Source organism: Leopardus geoffroyi, chromosome E1, assembly GCF_018350155.1.
Source record: "Leopardus geoffroyi isolate Oge1 chromosome E1, O.geoffroyi_Oge1_pat1.0, whole genome shotgun sequence".
Lineage (NCBI taxonomy): Eukaryota > Metazoa > Chordata > Mammalia > Carnivora > Felidae > Leopardus > Leopardus geoffroyi.
Window position 1 is genome coordinate 5755525 of NC_059330.1, and position 25766 is coordinate 5781290.

At 47.4% G+C, this 25766-nt stretch overlaps 1 protein-coding gene across 1 annotated transcript in view; it reads left to right on the plus strand.

Moving 5' to 3' along the window:
- The window catches only part of DNAH9 (dynein axonemal heavy chain 9), a 339411-nt gene that overhangs the window by 218797 nt on the left and 94848 nt on the right, over positions 1 to 25766 (plus strand). Inside the window, exons 49-50 of the mRNA XM_045487400.1 lie at positions 8273 to 8533; positions 18024 to 18449. Coding sequence (XP_045343356.1) covers positions 8273 to 8533; positions 18024 to 18449 — 687 coding nt within the window. The remainder of the gene's footprint in view (positions 1 to 8272; positions 8534 to 18023; positions 18450 to 25766) is intronic.

Consider the following 25766-nt stretch of genomic DNA (forward strand, 5'->3'; position numbering starts at 1 on the left):
ATTTCCTCATGTGTCCCTAAGTGGTTGGCCATCGAAAGAAAGCCCCTGTTGTCCTGTCCTGGTAAGATTTTTCTACTTCCTCTTCCAAAGGGAACGAGTTTGTTTCAATTTCCTGTTCTTCCCTTGAGAATTGGGGACAATTCTGGCACCTTCTCTGCCCCTGCTTATGCCCATCAAACACTGCCAGTCCCTGGATGGCCCTTTTTTGTGTGTGCTCTGTTTGCCAGAAGCAGAGGCAGTCTCTCATTCAGGTGGTGTCATTTTCATGCATTTGCACCATTAAGCTAAAATTGTGATTAGTTTGATCCATGGGCATCACATGTTCCTACGGATACCTATGCCTTTCACTTATTGTCATTGTTTCAGAGCGTTGCCTTTGGACTAACTATTCAACTTGCTTCTTCTGAGTTGTCCTCTCTCCCCACTTCTGTTTCTTGAACGGTAGATGTAATAGGTCTAGAGGATTTCAGTGCATTTAGTGGGATGCAGTGAGCCCTTGCAATCTGTTCACAGAGAATGTCTTCTGCTCAGAAAAAGCTGTCTTCTGTTATCTGATGTCGTTCATCTGGCCTGGCCTCTCCTCCAGGAGCAATGATTTGCCAGATGGCTTCTCTGTGTCCCGCATCTATTGTGTTCTCACTCACTGATCTCATTCTTTTGGCTTTTTTATTCCCTCTGTGTTCTAAGAGAGCCTTTCAAGTTGATCCCGGACAATTCTAGTTTCGTACCGTGTAATATTGCTTCTGCTTCTTACGCTTACAGGGAAGGGTTTAATTATACTACTACATTTTTAATATCCTAACATCCCTTCCCCATCTCATCCTTTTCCCTGTCCAATACATCCTATTGCTTTTTTATTTCAGCCTGTTTTCCTGCAACGGTGTCACAGAAACCATCCTACCGAGGATGGTGGACCGCTTTCTCCAGGTTTTCCCTAGATCTGGTAGTATGTCATTTCCAGAACTGTGTTCTTCTTAGCCTCCTACATGGTTTTCCCATCCTTGTCCTATATTTCTAGAAAGACCCTTTTATCTTTTTCTTTCTGTGCCTTCAGGCATGGTGAGCTCGGTCCAAACTCGGTGTTTGTCCACCGATGACACGTGCCAGTTGTCCATGATGCTTCTTGGTTTCCATTTATGCCATGACCACCCCCCTTCCCAGAGCTACAGTGCAGGGCAGGCCGAGGGACAGAGACCCAAGCCAAAGGCCTAGCAGTTTACCCAGCATATGTACTGTGGTTGTGGAAATGTCACATCTTCTCTCCCAACACTTTCTAGTGTTTCCAGTACCCTCAATCTCTGAACTTCTAGAACTCAGCATAAGATAGGATCCCGGAATGCAGATTCTTAACATCTGTCACTTCTTCCTCTTCCTTTCTCCTCCCCCACCCCTGACGTATGGTGCCCTCTGAATACTGTCATCTTAGCAGCCCCTGTTCTCCCTCCCCTCCCTGTCCTCTGGAAATTCCAACCGTCCCAGGAGAAGACTGGTTATACCTTCGGCGAACCCAGTTCTACCTGAGTGTGGAGAGTGGAGAATTCTTTTCAGTCCTGGCATCAATTTCCATTTCTTCTCCTTCAAAGTTCTCTACTTCGACGAGTGATACTTTCATCTACCCAGTTCCCTAGAAAGCGGGGAGTTACCTTCGATTCCTCCCCTTCCCTCATTTCCCGTTTAAGAATTAACAACTTCTGTACATTTCCTAAACGTGTCTCAAGTGTACCCTCTTGTTGTATCCTCGTTTTCTATGTCTTGATTCAGACACTTCTTACCTAGGTCATTTCAATACATGGAACTCTCCAGTGTCTCCCTGGTCCCGAACCTGCTTCACCTGCAACCTCTCGCATCACCCATGAGGCCAAAATCCTTGGGGTCATCTTTGACCCTTCTCAATTCTCTCTCTCTCTCACACACACACACACCCTGTGCCCAAGCATCAGAAAATCGCCATTGGCCCTAACTTCAGACGAGCCTCGAATCCCCCCCAGTGTGCACCTCCCACGCTGCTACTCCCCTGACCCAGGCCACTGATCCTACCCGGGGAAACACAGTACCTTTCCAACTCACTTGTCTGCTTCTCCTTCTGTTCCTCTTGGGTCCGTCATCATTGCAGCAGCCAGAGGGATCTGTTCAAAACAGGAATCAGAGCATGTTACCTTTTCTGCTCAAACCCTGAGATGGCCCCCATTTCCCTCGCTAAAGTGGCGCCCCAGTCTCCTCTCCCACCCTGCCCTGCAAACTGTCAGACCTCATCTTCCGCTGCCCCATGCCCGCGACATTCCTCTCCGGCTATGCTGCCACCTTGCTCTTCCCTCAGACACGCCAGGCCTTTGCACTGGCTGTTTCCTCTCCCTGCGTGTTCTTCCTTCTCTCACCCCCACAACTCCCTCCCTCATCTCGACTTCTTTGTTCACATGTCACCTTCTCAGTGAATCCCATTCTGATGGCCCCATTTTAAATTGCAACCCCGCCCCATTCCCAGGTCCCTTACGGGGCTCGACTTCGCCTCTTTCCCGTACTGGTTGTGTTTACTTTTTGTTGTCGATCCCCATCTGTCAGACAACCTCTGCATGGACAGGGATCCTTATCTGTTCTGTTTGCTGATGTGTCCCACATGTCTAAAACACTACCTGGACAGAGGGGGCATGCGTGAAATGTTGAATGAATGAATGGCATTTTGTTTAGCCTCTCCCAACATTCTGGACCCGCCGTCCAAGAGAAATATCCTGCAAGTCATAAATGCAAATTTCAGTTTCCTATTAACTGTATCAAAAGAAATAAAAGGAAACTAGTGGCTGTCATTCTAACATTAGATCTTAAATTTACCTAATTTTATCATATATTTTAAGAATACATTTTATTTAACCCAATACATCCACGATATTATCATTTTAACAGGTAAGCAATGTATGAAGAAGTTATTGGTGAAATATTTTTTTTCCTACAAGGCTTCAAAGACTAGTGTGTGTGCGGTTATAATTACAGCATGTCTCAGATGGGACAAGCCACATTTCAGGTGCTCATTCCCCAAACTAGACAGCACAGCTCTGGACCAGCCTCTGTCCGGCTATCAGACTGATCTTCGCTCAAAACATTGAGTTTTCTGTAACGTGGACCCTAATGTTTTAGACATTACATTTCAGACTCTCTGAACTTTTCTAGAACTTTCAAACTATACCCTTGCCTCTTTCGCCATCCTTTCTTCCTCCCTTCGACCCCATTGTACCCTGGCATTCAGCAATACTGACTGGTTGGAGTCGCCCCAAATCTCCACAGCTAGTTCACATCTCTGTGTCTTTATGTGTGCCCCTGACTTGCCAGCTTGTGACTGTCAAGATGTAAACGGTTTGCTCCCTCCACTCGCAGAAGCCCCTTCTAAGTTCTGAGAAGATTTTCATTCCATTCTCTGTGGTTCCATCCCGGCATTATGTTTCTTCTCTTGTATATGTCCTGCCACACTATCATGGCGGCATGATACCCAAGGGCAGACACCAGGATTCATTGGCACGTAGTAGGTGTTCTCTAAGTGTGTGGATAAACGGGTAGATGACAGATGGCTAGGCAACCAAGCAAATGAGTCACCTACAAGCTTAGAGTGGGGATGGAGGGTGGGCCCCCCAATACTGTTTACATGGTGTATATTTCATACTTATGGATGGTTATGAGGATAATTCTTCTTGTAAAAATGCTATCTTGGCTTCTGATGTAAAGCCTTCATCTGAAATTGTTCCTTTGTAGAAAAAAGCCTTAAGCATATCCCCATAATCTTGGTACAAGGGTAATGACTTGAATTATATTGTATAAGTATCCTACTACCCACTTATGACAGATTTTGGTATTCATAATCCAGCGGGAGTGGGCTACAAGAATCTCACCACTCTGGCTCAGATGGACTCCAGATTTATTTAACAATGATCACAATATTAGAAGCAGCGATGATAATGATAATAATGACAAGAATTAATAATTATATGGTCATCTAAAGTTTATAAACTTCGGACACAGTTTCACGCTTAGACTCACCTGGTCAGAAACACCACTTTATTTTTCTATACCGAGATTTGACTTAGCTCCAGATCCATCTTTTTCATTTAAGAGTAGGAAATTCTTGGGGCGTCTGATGGCTCAGTTGGTTAAAACGTCCGACTTCAGCTCAGGTCACGATCTCGTGGTTCCTGAGTTCGAGCCCCACATCAGGCTCTGTGCTGACAGCTCGGAGCCAGCTTCAGACTCTCTGTCTCCCTCTCTCTCTGCCCCTCCCCCACACTTGCCCGCTCTCTCCTGCTTTCTCTCAAAAATGAATAAACATTAAAAAAGTTATTTTGTTTAAGAATAGGAAGCTCTTAATCTTACATTTCTGGTCGACTTGGTCACTTCAGGTTAAGAGTGTAGTTCTACCTTGGGGCTGTTTCCGTGTGAAGGGTCTTTTGCCCCTTTGCATCTCGGTGGTGGTGGTTTCAGGAGGCAGCTGGTGAAGCTTCATGTGTGGTCTTCCAGCTCTCACTGGCTCTGCCGAGGGTGGCTGATTCCGCTGGGTCTTTGGGTGGCATCTTCTGTCTTTGCTGCTGCCTCATATGAGGGTGGTGTTACTTCTGTTCCTTCTCTTAGCACCATCAGAACCCTCACCCCTGACCTGGGTCTCACGCCATCTCCTGGCATCTTCAGGACACACTGTCACCCTCACTTCTATACCTAGCTCAAGTGTACTCATGAGGGAGAAGGGCTGTTGGACTGAAGAAATGTTCATAAGAGGCCTACAGTTCGTTACCAGTTCCTCCATCTAAGATTTATTCCCCAAGTCTGTTCGTCTGGAGACTCTTAAATTCAATCTTTCTTGGGCTTTCAAAGAATCTCAGGCCACCGAATTTACCTGAAGTTGACAGTTCAGTAATTTACCATGATGTAGGCATCAGGACTCTTTTGGTACAAGTGGAAAAAAAAAATGAATTCAAATTCACTTAGCAAAAAAAGAGGAAAAAAGAAGAAAAGGAAAAGGCAGGAGGGGAGGGGAGGGGGGGGAATGAGATTACATGATATATTTATCAGATCCTTTTGATGGCAACTGACCAAAATCCGGCTGAAGTTGGTCTAGGCAAAACAACAACAAAAAATAAACCAAGCTGTTTCATATAAGTGAAAATTCAGAGATAGAGCTTAATTTTGACAGGGCTGGAGCCAGATTCTCACTAAACGTCCCTGTCCAGGCAGGCAACCCCATGGCCCCGCCAACCTCAGACTTCTATTCTGCCTGCTTTGCAACTTCACCATAAGGAGGAGTTCATCTTTCCCAGGATTTTATAGCAAGTTCCTGGGGTAAATGATCAGTAGCTCTGATTGGCCTCTTCATATCATTGGTTTGCCCATACGTGAACCATTCTCTGTGACTTCGACACTCTCCCTGGCCAAGTGAGGATCAAAGGACCACCTTTGGAGTCAGCCCCACCCAAACCACGAGGACTAGGGAAGGGAATATTCCCCAAGGGAAATTCAAACTGTATTTCCAATACAGGGATGAGAAGTTTTATTAGGTAGATAAATATAACAGATGTCTACTGCAGATGGGAAACCACTACGTCTAAGAAGAGAAGCCTACGTGAAGTGTGAATTCATGGGAGAATGTGGTGGGTGACCAGAAGGACCCGGGGGGTAAGAAGGCAAAGACCTCTGGGCCTCTAACGCTCTGCGCACTAGGGATTGCTGTTGATGATCCCGGGTTTTCTCTCTTCCTTCTGTGGCTCTGAGGAGAAGGTCCCAGGAAGCTTGGCCTTCCTCTTTGGCATCATGTTCCTGGTCCTTGGAGAGAGGACAGTCTCTCACCACCAGCCTCTTGGCACTCCACTCAGTTGACATTCCCCTCCCACTTCTATTCATGGAGCTGGCAAGACTGAAGAGAGGGTCTCTTCCTTGTTTTTGTCCCTCTCCCCCTTGACCCTCCTATCTGGGGGTGGGGGTGGGTGTCTAAAGAGGAAGAGATCCAAGGAGGGGCTCGAATGCTTTGAATAAAGGCGAAGAGAAGAGGAAATTTTAACTTGACCTCTTTCAACTTCCTGTTCTGACCTACTGCAACTTCCTGTTCTAACCTACTTAAACTTCCTGTTCTGTTGCCAAAGAGCCATGAAATGAGCCTGACTTACGCCCTCTCTTCAGCTTTGTGGGGAGCGGCCTAGTTCTGACTGGCGGGACCCTTGTGTCACTTCTTGTCACAGCTCGAGAGCTACAAAGCTCCCATCCACAGTGCTGGTGTTTGCTTACCTTGGGCCTGAGGTCGTACACCCTATCTGTAAGCCACAAAACAAACAGACAAACAACAACAACAGAATTAAAAAAAAAAACCCACTCCAATTTTCTCAAATCTCCCGAGATTTAAAAAGGAACAAAAAGTTACTGGTGTGCTTGCTGACTGCAGTGATTATGTGGTTCAATCATTTTGATTTACAATTGCATCTTTGTCCTTGTAGAAATAACTCCCTGCAGCTGAACCATGGGATTTAGAAATGGATTAACCTTCCAGCACGGGAATATAAGACTTGTTCTCGGGAGCAGGCCTTCATTTGAGGTTAACAAAAAGTCTCCAGTTTCCATGAATACACAAAATTAAAGAGCATTCTTTCTTCTCCCCCCCTGCCCCCCGCTTTCCTTTTCTTTTCTTTTGATCTGCCATGAAAAGGGAATTATCAGCAGCATCTAAGCCTCTGTTTTATTTTTCCCCTTATGCATTTTGTATCATAAAGCATTTGAATCTGTTTGACGTATTCCAGGAGCTCTGAAGTAATCTTGGGTTGTTGCATGAAATAGACTGCAGAAAAATGAGAGGCGGGAGGGCATTTTGCGATGTAAAGTTTATGGGCCCTGTTGCAAATACAAATGGCTTTTTTTTTTTTTTTTTACTTCCCAGAAATAAACAGATCTGAGTCTTCTTTCTGCAGATGAAAGGGCCATAAAACCAGGCCATTGGGTCTCAAACCTAGGTGGGCACCAGATTCACCCAGAGGGCCTGTTAAAACACAGATCGCCAGGCCCGGCTCCAGAATTTCTGACTCAGTAGTTCTGGAGTGGGCCTGTGAGTTTACATTTCTGGCAAGTACCCAGGGGATGCTGTTGTCGGTGGTGGTCCAGGGAACCACACTCCGAGAACCACCACACTCTCCGGAACAGACTGTACATAGAAAACCATGCCTCCTTCTCCAGGGGGTCAGAGAAATGAACGGTTTCCTCCGTGGTGAGCTTCTTCACTTCCTCCAAACGCATATGAATTCAGAGGCCCGATGGGGAGAGCCCATTGGGTTCTGGTCTGGGCCACTGGGTCCACGTCAACCTGGTCATCTGTTTCCTGAAAGGACTGCGGAACTAGACTAAGACCCAACCAATGAGACCAAGTGAACACTCTCTACGCAGAGCTGGCTCCAGCGGGCACCTGGTTTTGGGCAGAGATTCAAAGGCAGCCCGCGGGGTGGGAGGGCTTCTTGGTGGGCAGAAAGGAAAGGTGTCAGATGTGTCCCGATGGAGGCTGGTGGCCTGCGGAGCTGGAGGGGGGCTCCCTAGAAGTGGGCATCCTGTGTGATCAGTTGGGGGAGCGTGTTTGACTTTCTCTGGCTGCTCCTAAGTGGGAAGCAGGGGCAAAAATTAAGGAAGTCGTCCGTTGTTAACCAAGTGCTGGCTATCCGGGGCCGATTGCTGCAGAGGCTTGTCTCCCTGGATTGTGACGTATTCAGGAGTCTGGCTTCCTGAGCTGGTTATTGTAGATAACGGGTTGGTCTCCTGGTCACCAGGAGATTGCAGTTGTGGGTCAGCGTTCTACTCTGATACGCGGCCCGGCCGCTGTCTGTTCGTACATTCAGTCTTTCAGGATGCACGGGGACGTACTCACTTTTTGCAACTTGCTAAATTCTCGGTGTACTTCACGGTGGCCAGTTCCAATTAGACAACGACTGCTTTTTACAACAGGCCCGCTCTGCACCAAGTAGTATCCGAGGCAGGAAGAGTTTTCTGAGACGCAGGCACCAATGGCCGTGGGAAGCAGCCTAAGTCACGTGGGCACGAGGGAGAATCTTGCTTAGAATCTCCCATCCGCCACATTTACCATAGAGGGAGGAAGAAGAGAGAGTCCAGTGCCCCTTTCCACCCGCGGGGTCAGGGCGCTTGGTCCCAGGTGAGAGCTCAGCTTAGGCGCCTTCGCTTCAGGAGTTGGCCATTTTCCTCTATAGGGTCAGACCCCCAGGGCCGTGTCCCAACTCCCTCTGCTCCCAGTAAGCCCAGCGCTTCTCTGCCGCAGGTAGATGATCTGAAAGCCAAGCTGGCCACCCAGGAAGTGGAGGTGAGACACAAGAATGAGGACGCAGACAAGCTGATCCGGGTGGTGGGCATAGAGACGGACAAGGTGAGCAGAGAGAAAGCCATCGCGGACGAGGAGGAGCGGAAGGTGGCCCTCATCATGCAGGAGGTAAAACAGAAACAGAAGGACTGTGAGGACGACCTGGCCAAAGCGGAGCCGGCACTCACAGCAGCCCAGGCAGCCCTCAACACCCTCAACAAGGTAGGACGATCTTCCATCCCGTCTGCTCGCCCCTCGCGGGGCCAGGGCGAGGCCCCTCCGACCCAAAGACAGCGCGGTACCCTGGTGTCCCAAAGGGGTACAAGAGCAAAGCTGGAAGGCTCAGGGTGGGATCCAGCTGTCACGGGTTTATTCATTACGCCACCATTTATTGAAACTGCCTGTGTGTCAGGCTCCGCAGAGGACCAATGAAATCCCAGAGGCGTGAGTCTTAGAACCAATCAGAACAGGAGATGCCAGCTAGTCCCTCCCCCTCCCCTCCCAACTTCACAGATGACAAAGCCAGGGCCCCGAGAGGAGCACCGACTTGTCCAGCGTCACAAGCCTCATTAGAGCCAGACTGGAGCTCACACCCTCAGGATCCAGTGCAGAGATCATCCAGCTAAGTAGCCCGTGGTCGTCTTACCCATTTCGTACCACCGGCCGCACGAGCCTCAGGAGACCCTATGGAGATGTTTAGGACAGGAGAGGACAAACCATGTTGGCTCCAAAATGGGGAGGGGGGAGGGGGGGAGCCCTACAAAATCAAAATTCATAAATATTCCACCGTTCACGGCACCCGTGTATCAATTAAAGTTAAGCCCTATCCATAACCATTTGGTAGGACAGGCATGGCTTTTGAGACGTATTCACAAGGTGCTTTTGATTGGATTCCCGTGAAATGTATCCCAGGTATGTGTGCGTCGGACAGGTGAGAGTTAGCTCCTTCTTCCTTTTATCGCCTTTTTGCGATTATGCTTCTTTCCCGTTCGGATAACCGTGGCTGCAAGGCCAAGGGGAGAAAGGGAGAAAAGGGGGGGGGGCAGACTCAGGTCATGAGGAGCAGGTGGCAGAGAAGGACCCAAAAGCTGACCCTCTCTCTGTTGGATGGAGACCCTCCCCCAGTCATTGGGACCTCTCCCCTGCAGGGTGCTTTCTCCCCCTCTCCCGAGTCTGGCAATTCACATGCCCTTCCACGTGGGCCACTTGGCCAAGGTCTGAGACATCCTGTCCCACCTGTGCTGTGCAGGCAGCTCACCTCAGCTCCACGGGGGACACCTGTGCCTCCTTCCCCCACATGCACTGAGAATGTCACCCACCCATGCAACACGCTCTCCCTTGTTCCGTGGTTGGTGGGGGGGGCAGGGGGGTAGGAGGGCTAGCCAGCTGTTCTCACACATTCTAGATTTCTGGGGTATGCGTTAGACCCCAATCCACTATGTCATGCGGACTACACCCCACGCCCTCCTTTAAAGGCAGAGTGGGTGGGACTTACCAGCAGGTCTCACGGAAAATTCTCTCTTAGTCCCCAACTTGCTGACTCTGACACCCTCAGTGCAGGTGAGGCATTTGACGCAAAGCACTGGCCTTCTGGAACCTCCATCTCACGCCTCACTTTGGAAGGTAGCATCCAGTGGTTTAGGGCCTCATCAAATCCAAAGCTAAACTAGGAACACTGTAGAATCCTGTGACATATAGCTACGTACACATTGGAAGTTGAGCTACGAGGGCATTCTAGAGTATCTAAGGATGGGGGGGGGGGCGTTGGGGGGCTGGATTCCCTAAAGGTTAAGGCAGCTAGGGCCAAAAAGGCCATAAACATGCCTCTACCTACATCAGGAGAGAACTGAAGGTTCTCCTTAGGAACTTGGGTACCATCGGGTGGAGTAGGAGTTGGCCCCATTATGCCACCACATCTCAGCCTGAACCTTATAGCACAGCCAAGCCAGGCTGCCCCTCAGAGCGTCATCCACTGGCTGGCCTCCCGGCCTTTGATTAGCCTGGACCCCTCCCCACCACCATTGTTTAGGGCTCGCTCTCCTATCGCTTCCTCCCATCTAAATCCTACCCGTATTCTAAAATCAGACTTAGCATTCTGGATCAATCTCGCCCTTTTCTGATTTCCCGAGCACGAAACACGAGACCACTTTTAACATGAGCCGCGTCCAAATACTGGGTTGGCTCTGGGTGTGATTTTCTCTTTGCTCAGCCTCTGTTTCCTCATCTGAGCAATGGAGGCGACAGTGACACAGTCCCCATGAGGTTGTCATCGGGACGAAATGAGATCATGCCTGAAACGTAGCTAACAGATGGGAGCCGCCCAGTGGATGCTGGCTCTTGTCGATGTCACCACCACCCGCATCATCACTTCTGTTTCTGCAAAACTGGAAACAAAGTGAACGCCCGTAAATACTTCCGGGTTAATTAGTTGGCCGGTTAGTAAGCGGATTGTTCATTGGTGGAAATAAACATATAGCGGCGGCCCTCGTGGAAGCGATGAGATACAATACTGGAAATAGCGGTGGATTTGAAAGTCTCAACACTTCCGCCACAAAGGACATGAAACTCATTTTTAATGAGTGTCTACTGTGTGCCAGGCAAGATGATAGGTGCTTTCCTCCAGCCGGCTGCAGAGCCTGGCACACATCACTGAGGTTCTTGACTCCTCGCTTTCTCTTCTCTGTTACATAGAAAGGGGCGGGTGCGAATCAACGAGCGCCTTATGTCACGCTCCCCTAACCAGTCAATTCTGTCAATTCTGCCTTCAAATATATCCTGAATTCAAATGCTTCCTGTCCTCTCTGCCGCTACCCCTCTGGTCCAAGCCACTGTCCCCTATTACCTGGACCATTGCAGTAGCCTGTCAGTTGGCCTCCCTGCTTGCACCCTTGCCCCAGTTCTGTCTTTGCCCATTACAGCCACCTGAATAATCTTTTTTAAAACAGCAGTTTGACCACATCATCCCTCTGTTCAGAATCTTCCATTGGCTTCCCATCATATTCAGAATAAAATCCAAAGTGGCCCGGGAGACCTTACAATTTTGTCCAGTTCCCTCTTCTGCGATGCCAGTTACTAGCCTTCTTCTTGTCCCTCTGACCCCCCACACTGGTCCTGCTGTGTCTCAGACACTCCCAGCACAATCCCACCCCAGGGCCTTTGAACAAGCAACCACCTCTATGTGCAGTGCTCTTCCTACACAAACCCCCATGCCTCCCTCTTTCAGGTATTTGCCTAAAAGTTACCTTCGCAGGAAACAAATAATAAAAGCACTCATTAATTTCAGGGAAAAAAATTCAGCATATACAAGATACATAATATAACCCAAGGTGAACAGTATTTATGATCATAATCATGTCATAATCGCACTGAACATTAACTGAACTAAAACAGTTGATAGAACCATAATAAGTAGGAGCAAAAGGGAGGGCAGTATAATAGCTAAAATATTCCCACTCCGAGGAGGAAGCCACTTGCTAACTTCTAAAATGAAAACAAAACAAAACAAAACAAAACATGTTCCATATCAATAAGGAGCGAAATCTGGAAGAAACGAGGGAAGGAATTGCCAGCCATGGCTTCTGGAGAGCTGGGGTCGGAGATAACCAGAGCCAAAATCAAGAGCCAGGCATTTAATGGACCAAGCCACCCAGGCGCCAGAGACAACATTTTTTTTTTAATTGAGGTATAATTGACATAGAAGGATCTTCGTTTCGGGTGCACAACATCATAATTCAGTGTTTGCATGTATTGCAAAATGGTCCCCACAGTAAATCCAGTGAATATCCATCAGCACGCATAGGTTTGTGTGTGTGTGTGATGAGACCTTTCGTGATTTCCTCTCTTTTCAAATACATGGCACAGTATCGTCGCTACAGTCTCCGTGCTGTAAATGACATCCCCAGGACTTATTTCCCTTATAACTGGAAGTTGTACCTTTTGACCCCCTTTGTCGATCTCGCCTCCCCGCCCCCCGCCTGGTGGAAGAGAATGAATAGATCAGCCTGTACGCCATGTGATGGAGGCATTATTGCTTCGTGAACCCCAGGATCCCTGGGGGGCCCTCAAACCCTCTGCATTCCCAGGACTCCCGGTATTTAATGACCACCTCCCTGTCTTCTCATCTTTTTCAAAGTTAACATTAAATCTTTAGTTAATACATAAAGAACACCTGTAAGTCAGAGCCCGGTGTTAAGTCTCTGCTTTGGCAGTTTTATTTCACTTTTATCGCTAAACTGAAATAAATCCAGTGTAACTTTTCCTTCCTCAGTTGAGGAATGGTTTTGCTTTGCAATTTCATGGTCTTTCCGCCCCCCTCCCCCTTACAAAGTCACTTAGAATTTTCCGTGTGTTTCCTATATGTTTTTTACAGTGAACTTATTTCCTGTAGTCTATAAATAACCTATAATGTCTTTTCCATTATTAAAAATTGTCCAAATAGCATAGGATATATAGGGTAGAATATAACGTCGCCTTCTTTTTCACCCCAATCCTGCTTCTTTCCCAAGAGAACTCCTGTAATAATCTGGCATATCCATTCCAGCCATCTTTCTATGCATTTATATTTGTACACATGCACATGTAAAATATGTATTTTTTTTATTTTTAATGTTTATTTTTTGAGAGACGGAGACAGAGCACGAGCAGGGGAGGGGCAGAGAGAGAGGGAGACACAGAATCCGAAGCAGGCTCCAGGCTCTGAGCTGTCAGCACAGAGCCTGATGCGGGGCTCAAACCCATGAACCGCGAGATCATGACCTGAGCCGAAGATGTTTAACTGACTGAGCCACCCAGGTGCCCCTAAAATATGTCATATTTTAAATATAAACAGATAACACTAACTTGCTTTGCCTCATGAAGTAAGACCACTTCATGCCGGTACATACATTGAAACTTGAATTCTTCATAGGATTCCATGCTCTAATTATACCCCCCCCTTTTTTTTTGAGCGTTTAATTTTGTTTTTTTTTCCTATGCAAATATCCCCATGCATAAATATTTATTGCATATGCAACTATTTCTCTGGGCCAAGAAGACGATAGTTTGATACAACAACTTGGCAGGATTAAATAATGTCTCTTCCACCCCAAAGATACTCACATCCTGATCTCTGGAACCTGTGAATTTTGCCTCATATGGCAAGTGTGACTTTTTATAGGCATGATTGAGTCAAGGGTCTTGGGGTGGGGAGGGTATCCAGGTGGACCCCAAGTGCAATGTGATGGCAGAAGCAAGGTAGGGGAAAAGCGGATGTGATATGGGGACACGAGCCAAGGGATGAGGCCAACCTTCTAGAAGCCAGAAGAGGCACATGACAGAGTCTCCCCAGCAGCCTCCAGAGGGAACCGGCCCTACCACCCCCTGCCAACACCTTGACCTGAGGATTTCTCACCCCCACAGCTGTGAGCTAAGACCTCCATTGCGTGTTGCATTGCATAAAGTCTCTAACTTTGCGTTAATTTGTCGCAGAAGCGATAGGAAGCTGATACCAAGAATATGCTCTTTTTTTGCATATAAATAATGACCAGTAACTGTCTAAAATGGTTGTTCTTGTCTATATTTGTGAATACTGCTTTTCCTACATCCTTGCCAATCTTAGACATTTCCAATCACTTTCACTTTTCTTCGTAAGAGAGCAAACATTTTATTTTTCATTTTTTAAAAAAACTATAGATGTTTTCATTCTGATGAGACTTGGACATCTTTTCAAATATTTAGATTTCTTCTTTTGTCCATTACTTGTTTCGACTGTGGTTGTTGTTGTTCATTTTCTTGTAACAGAGCTTCCCTTTTTATTTCTAAAATTACAGGTTTTTTAAAATGTTTTATTTATTTTTGAGAGAGAGAGAGAGAGAGTGTGTGTGTGCAAGCAGGGAAGGGGCAGAGAGAGAGAGAGACAGAGAGACAGAGAATCTGAAGCAGGCTTCAGGCTCTGAGCTGTCAGCACAGAGCCAGACGTGGGGCTCGAACTCAGGAACTGTGAGATCGTGACAGGAACCGAGGTCAAGAGTTGGATGCTTAACTGGCTGAGCCACCGAGGCTCCCCTACAGGTTTAGATAGATAGATAGATAGATAGATAGGTAGATATAGATATATAAGGTTTTACTACTAATCCCTTGGTATAGTGAGAACGGCAGCCTGATGGCAGGAGGGGGGGTGGAGAAAGCCAGAGCGCACCGCGCCTAATGTTTGCTGCTTAAAACCTTGCCTGCCTTCTGAGAAATGTTACTTTCCACCCTGTGTTCCTTTTAGTGGACCCCTCTCTTCCTGCTTGGCTGTAGGAGCCCTGCCTAACTAAACAAGATCGTTCCCCAGGACATTTTGAGAGGAAAAAGTCCCTTTCCCTTCTGGTTGCGATGTGATGGCTGTGACCTTGAAGCTGCTGACACCCTTTCGTCCCCTGAGGGTGTTCGACCCACATGTTGATGAACGCCTACTGGGTTCCGGTTTCTGTTCCAGACACTGGAGCTACAATGATGAGGTTTTGGGGTGATGGTGGGGTGGTCCAGAGCCGATGGCCAAGAAAAAAATCTTGAAAAAGATGTCTTTGGTGCAAAATGGTGATTTTATTAAAGCCCGGGGACAGGACCCGTGGGCAGGAAGAGCTGCCCTGGGGTTGCGAGGAAAGACTGGTTATATACCCTCAGGTTGGGAGGGGGTCAGGGCTAGAGTAAGTCTCTAGGGAATTTTGGAAGCAAGGTTTCCAGGACCTTGAGGGGCTAGCTGTTGCTAAGGAAACACCATTTATTACCATCTAATAAAACCCCAGTCATGAGACCCTTCAGATGCGTATCAGGGGGCCATAAGCTTAGAGTACGATTGCCAGCATATATCTTGGGGCAGCTGAGATAAAGGAAATTGACTTGCAGAATCCTCGAGGTTGGGATAATATTAAGCTAAGGTTCTCTCTTTGCCCCCAGCAAAGTGTCGTCATCGAGGCAGCTGAGCTCCTGGAGGACGGTCACTCTGCCCGTTTCAAGGACTTGTCAGTGGGCGGTAGGCAATAAAGAATTGAATTTTTCATTTGCCTTAGTTTCCCACGTCGCCACGGCCAGCACTTAAACCCCGTTCCTTTGTTCTCGGGTAGGCAGGCGTGTCCCAGGAATATCACACAGATCCCGCCTGGAGGGAGGGGGTGCTGTTAGCCTGTCCTCTGCCCTCAGCTTGCCCCATGCTCCCTCATTAGTTAACAAGACAGATGGGGTCCCTCTTCTCTGGAAGGAGAGGAATATGGAGATCCAATAAGGAAAAAGGGGTGATCATGTCTGATTGCCCCGAGTTCTCTGCAGCTCATCAAGGAGCCCATAAGAAATGATGAGCAGCGGAAGCCGACGGGAGAGTCTTTGTGAGTGGGCAGTGTCTGAACTGAGATCCTTCTGGATGAGAAGGGACGAGCCAGGCAAATAGCTTAGGAAGGAGTGTTCCAGGCAGGGCTCCTGAGGGAAGGATGAGCTTGGCCATCAGGGCACTAGAAGGAGGTGACTGGAGGCGGAGCTTAGTGACAGACGGAGGTGACGAGGCAAGTGAAGGGCAGCGAGGTAGGTCGCACGCCTTGCGACACGAAGAAACTGGTTTCTGCTATGCAAAACAGAAGCGTGCGTGGGGAGAAGTAGAAACCAGAAGGTCCAGAGAGTCCGTGAACCCAGTTCTCATCCTCACAGCCACCTCCAAACTCATCCTTCCGGCCACATACATGAGCTAGAAAGTCCCCTTTATACTTCAGCGGGGTCTTCTGTCACTACCATCAGAAAGGCTGTGATGGATCGGTCGAGACACACGAATAGAAAAAACGACTGGAAAGGGGCGCCGGTTGGTTGAGCATCCGACTTCGGCTCAGGTCATGATCTCACAGTCCGTGAGTTCGAGCCCCGCGTCAGGCTCTGGGCTGACAGCTCAGAGCCTGGAACCTGCTTCAGATTCTGTGTCTCCCTCTCTCTCTGACCTTCCCCCATTCACGCTCTCTTTCAAAAATGAATAAATGTTAAAAATACAATAAAAAAAAAAGATTGGAAGGAATTACAGTAAAAAAACCTTGGTCTGTGAGCAAGCATAATTCGTTCCAGAAACATGCCTGTGACATCAAAGTGAATTTCAAGAACCATTGGCTCAGGTGTGATCATGTGACTTTCGGCACCCCATACTACTCCTATCGCAAGACATCGCTCCTTTATCAAGTTAAAATGTATTAGAAATGTTCGCTCTTCTCGTGGAACACTCAGAACAAGTTACTCACAATCTAAGTTTTATTGTACATTGAAATATTACCAGCGATATATCTGGGTGATAGAAAGTCAACTTCATCTGCCATGCATTTTTGTATTTTCTTAATTCAGTACGTTGACCGTGCTGAACTTACAGAATTTTTACGTTTGCAGGATTCTGCTTCTGATTATATTTTCTGACTCTGGCCCCTTTCCCCCCAGCAGAGGTCACCAGGACAGGAGTGCCAGCACGACACTCACACGGGTGCTGTCCTTCATCCCTGCCCCTGACAGGTTTTCAAGACCAAATGTGAAAACAGCTGCAAAAGCTGGGGCGCCTGGGTGGCTCAGTCGACTGAGTGTCTGACTTCGGCTCGGGTCATGATCTCGCGGTTCGTGGGTTCGAGCCCCGCGTCGGGCTCACGGCTGACAGCTCGGAGCCTGGAGTCTGCTTCCGATTCTGTGTCACCTTCTCTCTCTGCCCTTCTCCTGCTCATGCTCTGTCTTTCTCTCAAAAATAAATAAATGTTAAAAAACAATTTTTTTTTAAAGAAAGTAATTGCAAAAGCAAATGGAGCATCTTCCCAGAGGCTTCCATCAGGAAGGTGCTAGAAATAATCCCCCTTCGTTTGTAGATTCCCAGGCCCAAGAGCACCCCCAAATTAATTTGGCACAAGGGACCTAATCTTCACAATCAAGATTTTTTCCCCCACTTACAAAATCAGCTCCCACCACGAGCGCTTGTGAGGTCACAGGCTTCCCACCGATGGTCATGCAGACCTTAAGTCAACGTCACCTGTGTTCATGACGGTTTCACTTACAGATTAGCAGGTCTGTCTGCTCCCAATTTGCAGATGGAAACACAGAGGCCTGGAGAGCTGAAGTGACAGCTTGGGAAAGCCAACCCTTTTGGACCACATCTTCCCAGGGCAAGTGACAGTTGGGGCCGAGGACAAACCCACGTGTGGGCAGAGGCAGTGACGGCTCAGGCTGTGCCCAGCCTTCGGCCCGAATTATTTCTTGGCAGAAAATGTCACTTTGCTATCAGGACAGTCAAGTGCAGTAGAACGAGCTGATGGAAGAAAGGAGTTTAATTAAAGGGAAAAACATTGGTTGGGTTAACAGTGCCATTCTTTTCCATCCAGGGTGGAAATTAATTTATAATAACCTTATCTTTTATTCATGGCAGGCTGCCCGTTTCAGGGTGCGTTGGCATCCCTCTCTTTTTCTGTTGAATGTGAAATAATCATGCGTCTCTAATGGGCCACGAGTCTGTTAAAGAGCCGAACACACAGAGCTGAGCCTCAGCTAGCCGTTCGGGAAGTCTGGAGCCACCGGAGACCAGCTTTGGTTCCTTTTTGATGAGTCATGACATTTCAAATTCAGAGGGCTCGGCAGGCTTCAAAGCAGCCTGTTCAGATTGATCGCTCCGGAGCCCCGCTCCCATTAGCGGCCCAGGACATAGAAAGCCCATTGGTTGTTCGCCCCTCACAACCTCCTCCTCTCTCCTCAGACCAACCTGACGGAGCTGAAGTCCTTTGGCACCCCGCCACTGGCAGTCAGCAATGTCACGGCCGCGGTGATGACCCTCATCGCCCCCGGGGGCAAGGTCCCCAAGGACAGGAGCTGGAAGGCCGCGAAGGTCAGCATGGCCAAAGTGGACACTTTCTTGGACTCCCTCGTCAACTTCGACAAAGAGAACATTCACGAGAACTGCCTCAAGGCCATCAGGCCGTATCTGCAGGACCCAGAGTTCAACCCCGAGTTCGTGGCCACCAAGTCTCACGCGGCTGCGGGCCTCTGCTCCTGGGTGATCAACATTGTGAAGTTCTACGAGGTGTTCTGTGACGTCGAGCCCAAGCGCCAGGCGTTGAGCAGAGCCACCTTGGACCTCACCGCCGCCCAGGAGAAGCTGGCAGCCATAAAAGCCAAAATCACTGTAAGTGAGGCCAGAGTGCCCCCAACCCTTCTGGGCAGGCTCCCTCACTTCCCAGCACCTGTGCGTCCCGAATTTTTTTGTTGTTGTTGGATGTTTGTTTCTTTTTGACAGAGAGCGCAGGGGAGGGACAGAGGGAGAGGGAGACACAGAATCTGAAGCAGGCTCCACGCTGTCAGCCGTGAGCCCGACGTGGGGCTCGAACTCACAGACCACGAGATCATGACCTGAGTCGAAGTCGGACGCTTAACCGACTGAGCCGCCCAGGCGCCCCCTGAGTGTCCGGATTTTTAGAGAGAGGCAGGAAAACCAAAGTGCGATGCAAAAGCTCCTGATTTCTCAGTAGAGGCGAATTTTTTTCTTTCTCAGATACTGTATAGTCCACACGAGACAAATCCACCAGACCGTTGGTTTTAGGTCACCTGCACCATTCTCTAGAAGCGTTTAAAAGTGGATAGTGTAATGTCATTTGGGCGGGTGGTCCCTTGACCATAAATATGAAACTGTGAGGGTTGTTAGCTTTTATTAACCTCTTGTGGATGTCTTGATTGCATCTGCCACTCTCAGGATTGGGGGATGGGGTAATCTTGGATTGACACCTGTTTGAGAGAGATTCCCCTTGAACTTCACCTTTGCCCTTAAAACGGAAACCACCAAAGCGAAGGTAGAAATCGGAGTCCCACAGGATGGCAGAGCCGTTGACCATCCAGTCCAGGCTGTGCCCTTTACGGATGTGTGACCTTTAGAAAGGCCTTGAAAATGCCCAAACTTAATGAGTGTCTGGGTGACTCAGTTGGTTAAGCGTCCAACTCTTCGTTTCAGTTCAGGTCATGATCTCAGGGTTCGTGGATTCAAGCCCCACGTTGGGCTCTGCATTGACAGCCTGGAGGCTGCTTGGGATTCTCTCTCTCTCTCTCTCTCTCTTTCTCTCTCTCTCTCTCTCTGTCCCTCCCCTGCTTGTGCGCACTCTCTCAAAATAACTAACTAAAAAAAATTAAGTGCCCAAACTTAAGTTTCCTGAAGTAAAATGGACACAGTAACATCCCGCTTCATGAGATCACAGTGAGGACCAAAGGACAGCGTGCGTGCAGAGCCCATGGGACCACGCCCCGGGGCTCAGGCCGCCGTGCTGCCCTGGTCACGACAACTATTGGTGCACCCCCTCTCCTGTCCTTCCTCCTCCTTCTGCCCCCTGTGTTCGCTCACAGGCGTGGCCAGGTGCTGGGGATCAGTCATTCCCGTGATCAAGTTCAATCCAAAACACTTCCTGGGTCCTTCACGTCTCCACGTGCATTCCAGGCACATAAGATTCTTACAGCAAGTGCATCGTGATGATAAGAAAGGGTTTTACAGATCATGAGACGCAAGGTGGCAGCCCAGATCAAATTCTACGGCTCAGGGCGCCAGTTCAAAGATCCTTGCGACCAGTCTCTCTCTAAAGATGCTTTAAAGCAAAGCGGCTAATCTCTGTATGTTTGCCTTACGAATCCACGTGTTGCGGGCCCGTCTACTCAAAGCAGGTGATAATCACCACAACGATGGCCCTTCTTCAACGAACACGAGGTGCGTAACACCCTAACGTCCGCAGGACTGATGGTTAAGGGGGAAAGCGTCCTGACGGTTTTCATACTCTGCAGAATCTCCCAGAAAAGTGTTAAGAACTGCATTTTGAAGGATTCTTTACTCAAGTTATTTTAACTAAAGGAACATTTGGTGCAGAGGGAATGTTTGCAAAATGTTTATACCTATTCAGTAGCCAACATTCGCATGATGGGCCCACTCAACGTGTGAAAGCAACAAGCAGATCTTTCAAATACTTGGCTACCTTAGGAAGGCATCGCTCTTCTGCCAAAGTGTTTTTTGGGGGAAAAAAATGTATTTTTGCTTTTAACAACCTTCTCCCCATCCTTTGCATATCCACACTCCTGTCAGCGTCCCAAGAGTTTGAAAACTCCCCCACTAATGACAGAGGTGAGGAGCTGACATCCACCCCTAATGTGAAGGGCCACCCCAGGCAAGGAAATTCTTCCTATGTGCCACGGTGGCCATGGGCAGACTTCTCCAGTCCCCAAGCCTTATTTTTAGGATTTTAGGATAATTCCAAGTAAAGAATGTTATATCCAAGATACACTTTAAAAAATTTTTTTCCAAACAGATTATAAAATACATAAAAACACAAATAGTTGTAGTTATACCTGGGGGGGTATATTTTTTAAAGTTTTTTTTTTATGTTTATTTGTTTTTGAGAAAGCATGAGCAGGGGAGTGCCAGGGAGGGAGGGAGACACAGGGTCCAAAGATCCAAAGCAGGCTCCAGACTCTAAGCTGTCAGAGCAGATCCCGACGCGGGGCTCAAATTCACAAACCACGAGATCGTGACCTGAGCCGAAGTCAGATGCTTAACTGACTGAGTCACCCAGGCTCCCTTGGGGAGATATATTTTGAATAAGTTTTGCTTATTGGCATTTTCTTTCTTTCTATAATGAGCATATAGTAATGTTACAGTTCATAAAAATAATAGTAATAAGGGGCACCTGGGTGGCTCAGTCAGTTAAGCATCTACTTCGGCTCAGGTCATGACCTCGCAGTTCATGAGTTTGAGTCCCGTGTCGGGCTCTGTGCTGACAGCCGGGAGCCCGGAGACTGCTTCAGATTCTGTGTCTCCCTCTCTCTCTCTCTGGCACTCCCCAGCTCACACTCTGTCTCTGTCTCTCTCAAAAATAAATCAAGGTTAAAAAATAAATAAATAAAAAATCTACAGGAGATCGTTGTAAAAATCTGATTTCCGGCCAGTCTTAAAGTAATCAGAAGATTCTAAAATATCATGAACTGACCCTGGAGTTGAGTAGCACCTTGCCATCCAGTCCAGTTTGGTCGTAGTCCCCACCAGTGCCTTCCCCAAACCCCCCCAGTGCTAGACTCATCTGACCAGCTTACATCATCTTCCTGACCTCTGCTCATCTGAACTTCTGACTTCCACCTGTGTGCTGGGCTGAGGTCCTGTTTCTTTTTCTTTCTTTATGAAATTTCTTGTCTCATTGGTTTTCATACAACACCCAGTGCTCATCCCAACAGGTGCCCTCCTCAATGCCCATCACCCACTTTCCCGTCTCCCCCTACCCCCCCATCAACCCTCAGTTTGTTCTCTGTATTTAAGAGTCTCTTATGGTTTCCCTCCTTCCCTCTCTGTAATTTTTCCCCCCTTCCCATCCCCCATGGTCTTCTGTTAAGTTTCTCAGGATCCACATATGAGTGAAAACATATGGTATCTGTCTTTCTCTGCCTGACTTACTTCACTTAGCATAACACTTTCCAGTTCCATCCACGTTGCTACGAATGGCCAGATTTCATTCTTTCTCATCGCCAAGTAGTATTCCGTGGTATATATAAACCACATCTTTATCCATTCGTCTGTTGAGACATCCTGTTACTTGATGGACCTTATGCAGGCAGTTGACTTTCTGCTAGATGAGGCCCTAAGGTGTTCATCCCCATGTCTCCCCAATGATACCATCACGACAACTTCTTTCGGTTGACGTGACCTTTGTTTCTTGCCCTCTCACACAGAGGCAGCTTTATAGGAACCCTCAGTTTTCTTTTTTTTTTTTTTTTAATTTTTTTTTTCAACGTTTATTTATTTTTGGGACAGAGCATGAACGGGGGAGGGGCAGAGAGAGAGGGAGACACAGAATCGGAAACAGGCTCCAGGCTCTGAGCCATCAGCCCAGAGCCTGACGCGGGGCTCGAACTCACGGACCGCGAGATCGTGACCTGGCTGAAGTCGGACGCTTAACCGACTGCGCCACCCAGGCGCCCCGGAACCCTCAGTTTTCAAGAAAAGATGATTACCCTTTCCGTCAGCTCTTCCCCCAAACTCCTCCCTCCCAGCTTCTGTTATCATTACTGATTGTTACTTTTGCTTTTGAATCATCAAGACTTCATTCTGTTCTGTAACCAAAAATTAAGGGTCCCATGCTCTGCTCCCTGATCAGAAAAGTTGAAAAATCAGTAAATTCCAATTATATTCTATGAACCTACCTATATTGTTCATAGCAGATCTAACTGATACATTAGAATTACATGTCCTTTTTTCAGTAGAAATTTTCATTTGTTATTTCTTGGTAACAACCACAAAATGCTATGTGAGCTAATGACAAATTCTGAAAACGTGAAGGATATACCATGAACACACAAAAATCGCCATTTCTATACATAAGCATTGAATGATCCAAAAAGATTAATAAAACAATTCTGTATGGGGCACCTGGGTGGCTCAGTTGGTTAAGCCTCCGACTTCAGCTCAGGTCATGATCTCACTGTCCATGGGTTCGAGCCCCGTGTGGGGCTCTGTGCTAACAGCTCAGAGCCTGGAGCTGCTTCAGATTCTGTGTCTCTGACTCTCTCTCTCTCTCTCTCTCTCTCTCTGTCCCTGCTCCACTCATGCACTCTGTCTCTCTCTCTCTCAAAGTAAATAGACACTTTAAAAAAAAGAAAAAAGAAAACAACTTTTTTGAGGATAGTTGACCCACAGTGTTACATTCACTTTCGAGTGGACAGCATAGTGATTAGACAAGTTTGTATGTTCTGCTATGCTCAGCACGAGCGTCGCTATACTTGTCACCATACAAAGCTATTACAGTATCATCAACTGTATTCTCCATGCTCTGCCTTCTGGTCTCGTGACTTACCCATTCCATAACTGGGAGCCTGTATCTCCCGCTCCCCTTCACCCATTTTGCCCATCCCCCTACCTCCTCCCCTCTGGCAACCATGACTTTGTTCTCGGTACTTATAGGTCTGATTATGCTTCTTATTTAAAACAATTTCTATTTTTAATATGTTTCCTTTTTAATACGATCTTTTCCCCTCCCCCTGGAGTTTCTACTGGCCTTTATTTTTTTTTCTCTGCCATTAATTCCTTTTGTATACTCTCAATTATTCTTTTATTAAAGTTTACTTTTTATTTTGAGAGAGAGAACGCAAGCAAGGAAGGGGTGCTGGGGTGGGGGGGAGGTGGAAGAAAGAATCTCAAGCAGGATCTGCACTTTGCACAGAGCCCAACAGAAGGCTTGATCTCACGACTGCAACATTATGACGTGAACCAAAATCAAGAGACAGAAACAACCGACTGAGCCACCCAGGCACCCCTAGCCTCAATTAAAATCTCCATGCAATCCAATATTCTGTCAAGTCCATTTTACTCCCAAGACCTTTCTCTCTTGTCCCCATCTCCAAACCCCAATCAGTGCTGGAGATTAAACACATTCACTGCTTTCTTGGGTTGGTTCCAAGGACTTCTAGAACCTCTGCCTTCTCCTTGCTTGATTTCTTGTTTGCTGTAGCTCCTTCTTAAGTAACTTTCTCAGACACGTTAACTAAGAGGTAAATTTTATGAAGGGTCCCAGTCTGGAAATGCCTTTAATTGACTTTTAAACTGACCCAATTGGGGTGCTTGGGTGGCTCAATCGGTTAAGTATCCGACTTGGGCTCAGGTCATAATCTCATGGCTCGTGAGTTCAAGCCCCACATTGAGCTCTGTGCTGACAGCTCAGAGCCTGGAGCCTGCTTCAGATTCCGTGTCTCTCTCACTCTGTCCCTTCCCCACTCACATCCTGTCTCTTCTCTCTCTGTCTGTCTGTCTGTCTCTCTCTCTCAAGAGTAAATAGACATTTAAAAAAATGTTTAAACTGATGTGACAATTTTGCAGAGTATTGAATTCTGATGCTAATTTTCTCCTCTTTACAACCCTGAATGCTTTATCCCTTTCTTTGGTGAGAAGTCTGGTGAACAGTCAGGGTCCCATTCCTTTGCCAGTGCACTGTGTTTCCACCTTTCTGGAAGTGTTTCCATCTTTCTCTTTATTCTTGGTGTCTGAAACTCTGCATGGATGTGCTTAGCTGCCGTTCTTTTTCAATTCGTTGTGTTTGGCTCAGGGAGATTTATTTTCCTTCACTCCAGAAAATTACTTTGTCTTTTTTCTTTAGTAATCTCCCTTCTGTTTCCTTTTTGATCGTATTTTCTAGAATGCATATTTGTTGGAAGTTGGACCTTCTGATGAGTCCTATGTTTTTTCTCAGAGTCACTTTGTTTTCTTATTCTTTCTAAATTTCCTCAAATTCATCTTTTAACTCTTCCCTTGAATTAAAAAAAAATTTTTTTTAATGTTTGTTTATTTTTGCGATGCAGAGTGTGAGCAGGAGAGGGGCAGAGAGAGAGAGAGAGGGAGATGCAGAATCCGAAGCAGGCTCCAGGTTCTGAGCTGTCAGCACAGAGCCCTATGCAGGGCTCAAACCCACAAACTGTAAGATCATGACTTGAGCCAAAGTTGCACACTCAACCGACTGAGCCCACGGGGCCCCTTCCCTTGAATTTATTTTTTTTTTTTTTACATCAACGATAATAATAATTTCCACAATCGCTTTTGTGTTCCCTGTTCCTTTTACTAGCATCCTCTTCTTGTTTTATGGATGAGACATCTCGAATCTTCCTAAGAAACTCATCGTGAAGGATTTTAGGCTTTCTTGCGCCCTTTGTGGCTGACGTTACCTCTTGTCTCAGGTTGTTGCTTTTATTGCCCTCTTGTTTACCTTAACCCAGGCTTCATCAAATGCCTTTTTGTCTTTTGTGTTTTATAAGAACTCAAAATCTGGTGAGAGCTCTGTAGGCAAGGGCAGAGCTGGCTCGCTGGGAGAACTCGTTTTGGGGATCAGTTGAGTTCTGTTGGCTACATCCCATATGCCACAATGTGGCGTCTTCTCTCTGCCACTGTTGAATGTCCTGCTGGTGACACGGATGCCTGGTGGCATTGGACCCTGAGCATGAGAGTAGAGATGAGGGTAGAGGATCAGGAAGCTTCAAAAAGCTTCCCTTTTGCTTTCAGCATCCCACCCCATCACACCTGACGTTTCCAAATCCCCAGTGCCCATCCCCTTTGGCGAACTGAGGCCCACTCTGTACTGCAGCTTCCTGTGCCCTGCTCTGGAACTTTCCACTCCTCTACGAGTCCAGTCTGCCATAAATCTATTGGAATCCCTCCCCCTCCAATGACCCTCAACAATTGCTTAGTGTTAAGGATTTGACATTTTCAATTGTTGCATAATTATTTTAGAGCAGGCCTCAGGGAGAGGAGGAAGTAAGTGAGTGTGGCCAGTCTGCCATCGTTAATCGGACAGCTCACCACGTGCTTTTCAAACTGCTTGGCCGTATAAACTTGGCCCATGAGTGGTTTCTCTTGTGACTTGGTAATGGCCAAAAAGGCAGCCTGACTCCATTATCGTGGTGACCTGAGACATACTTCGAGGGCTGTGCCCCGTGTCCCTGT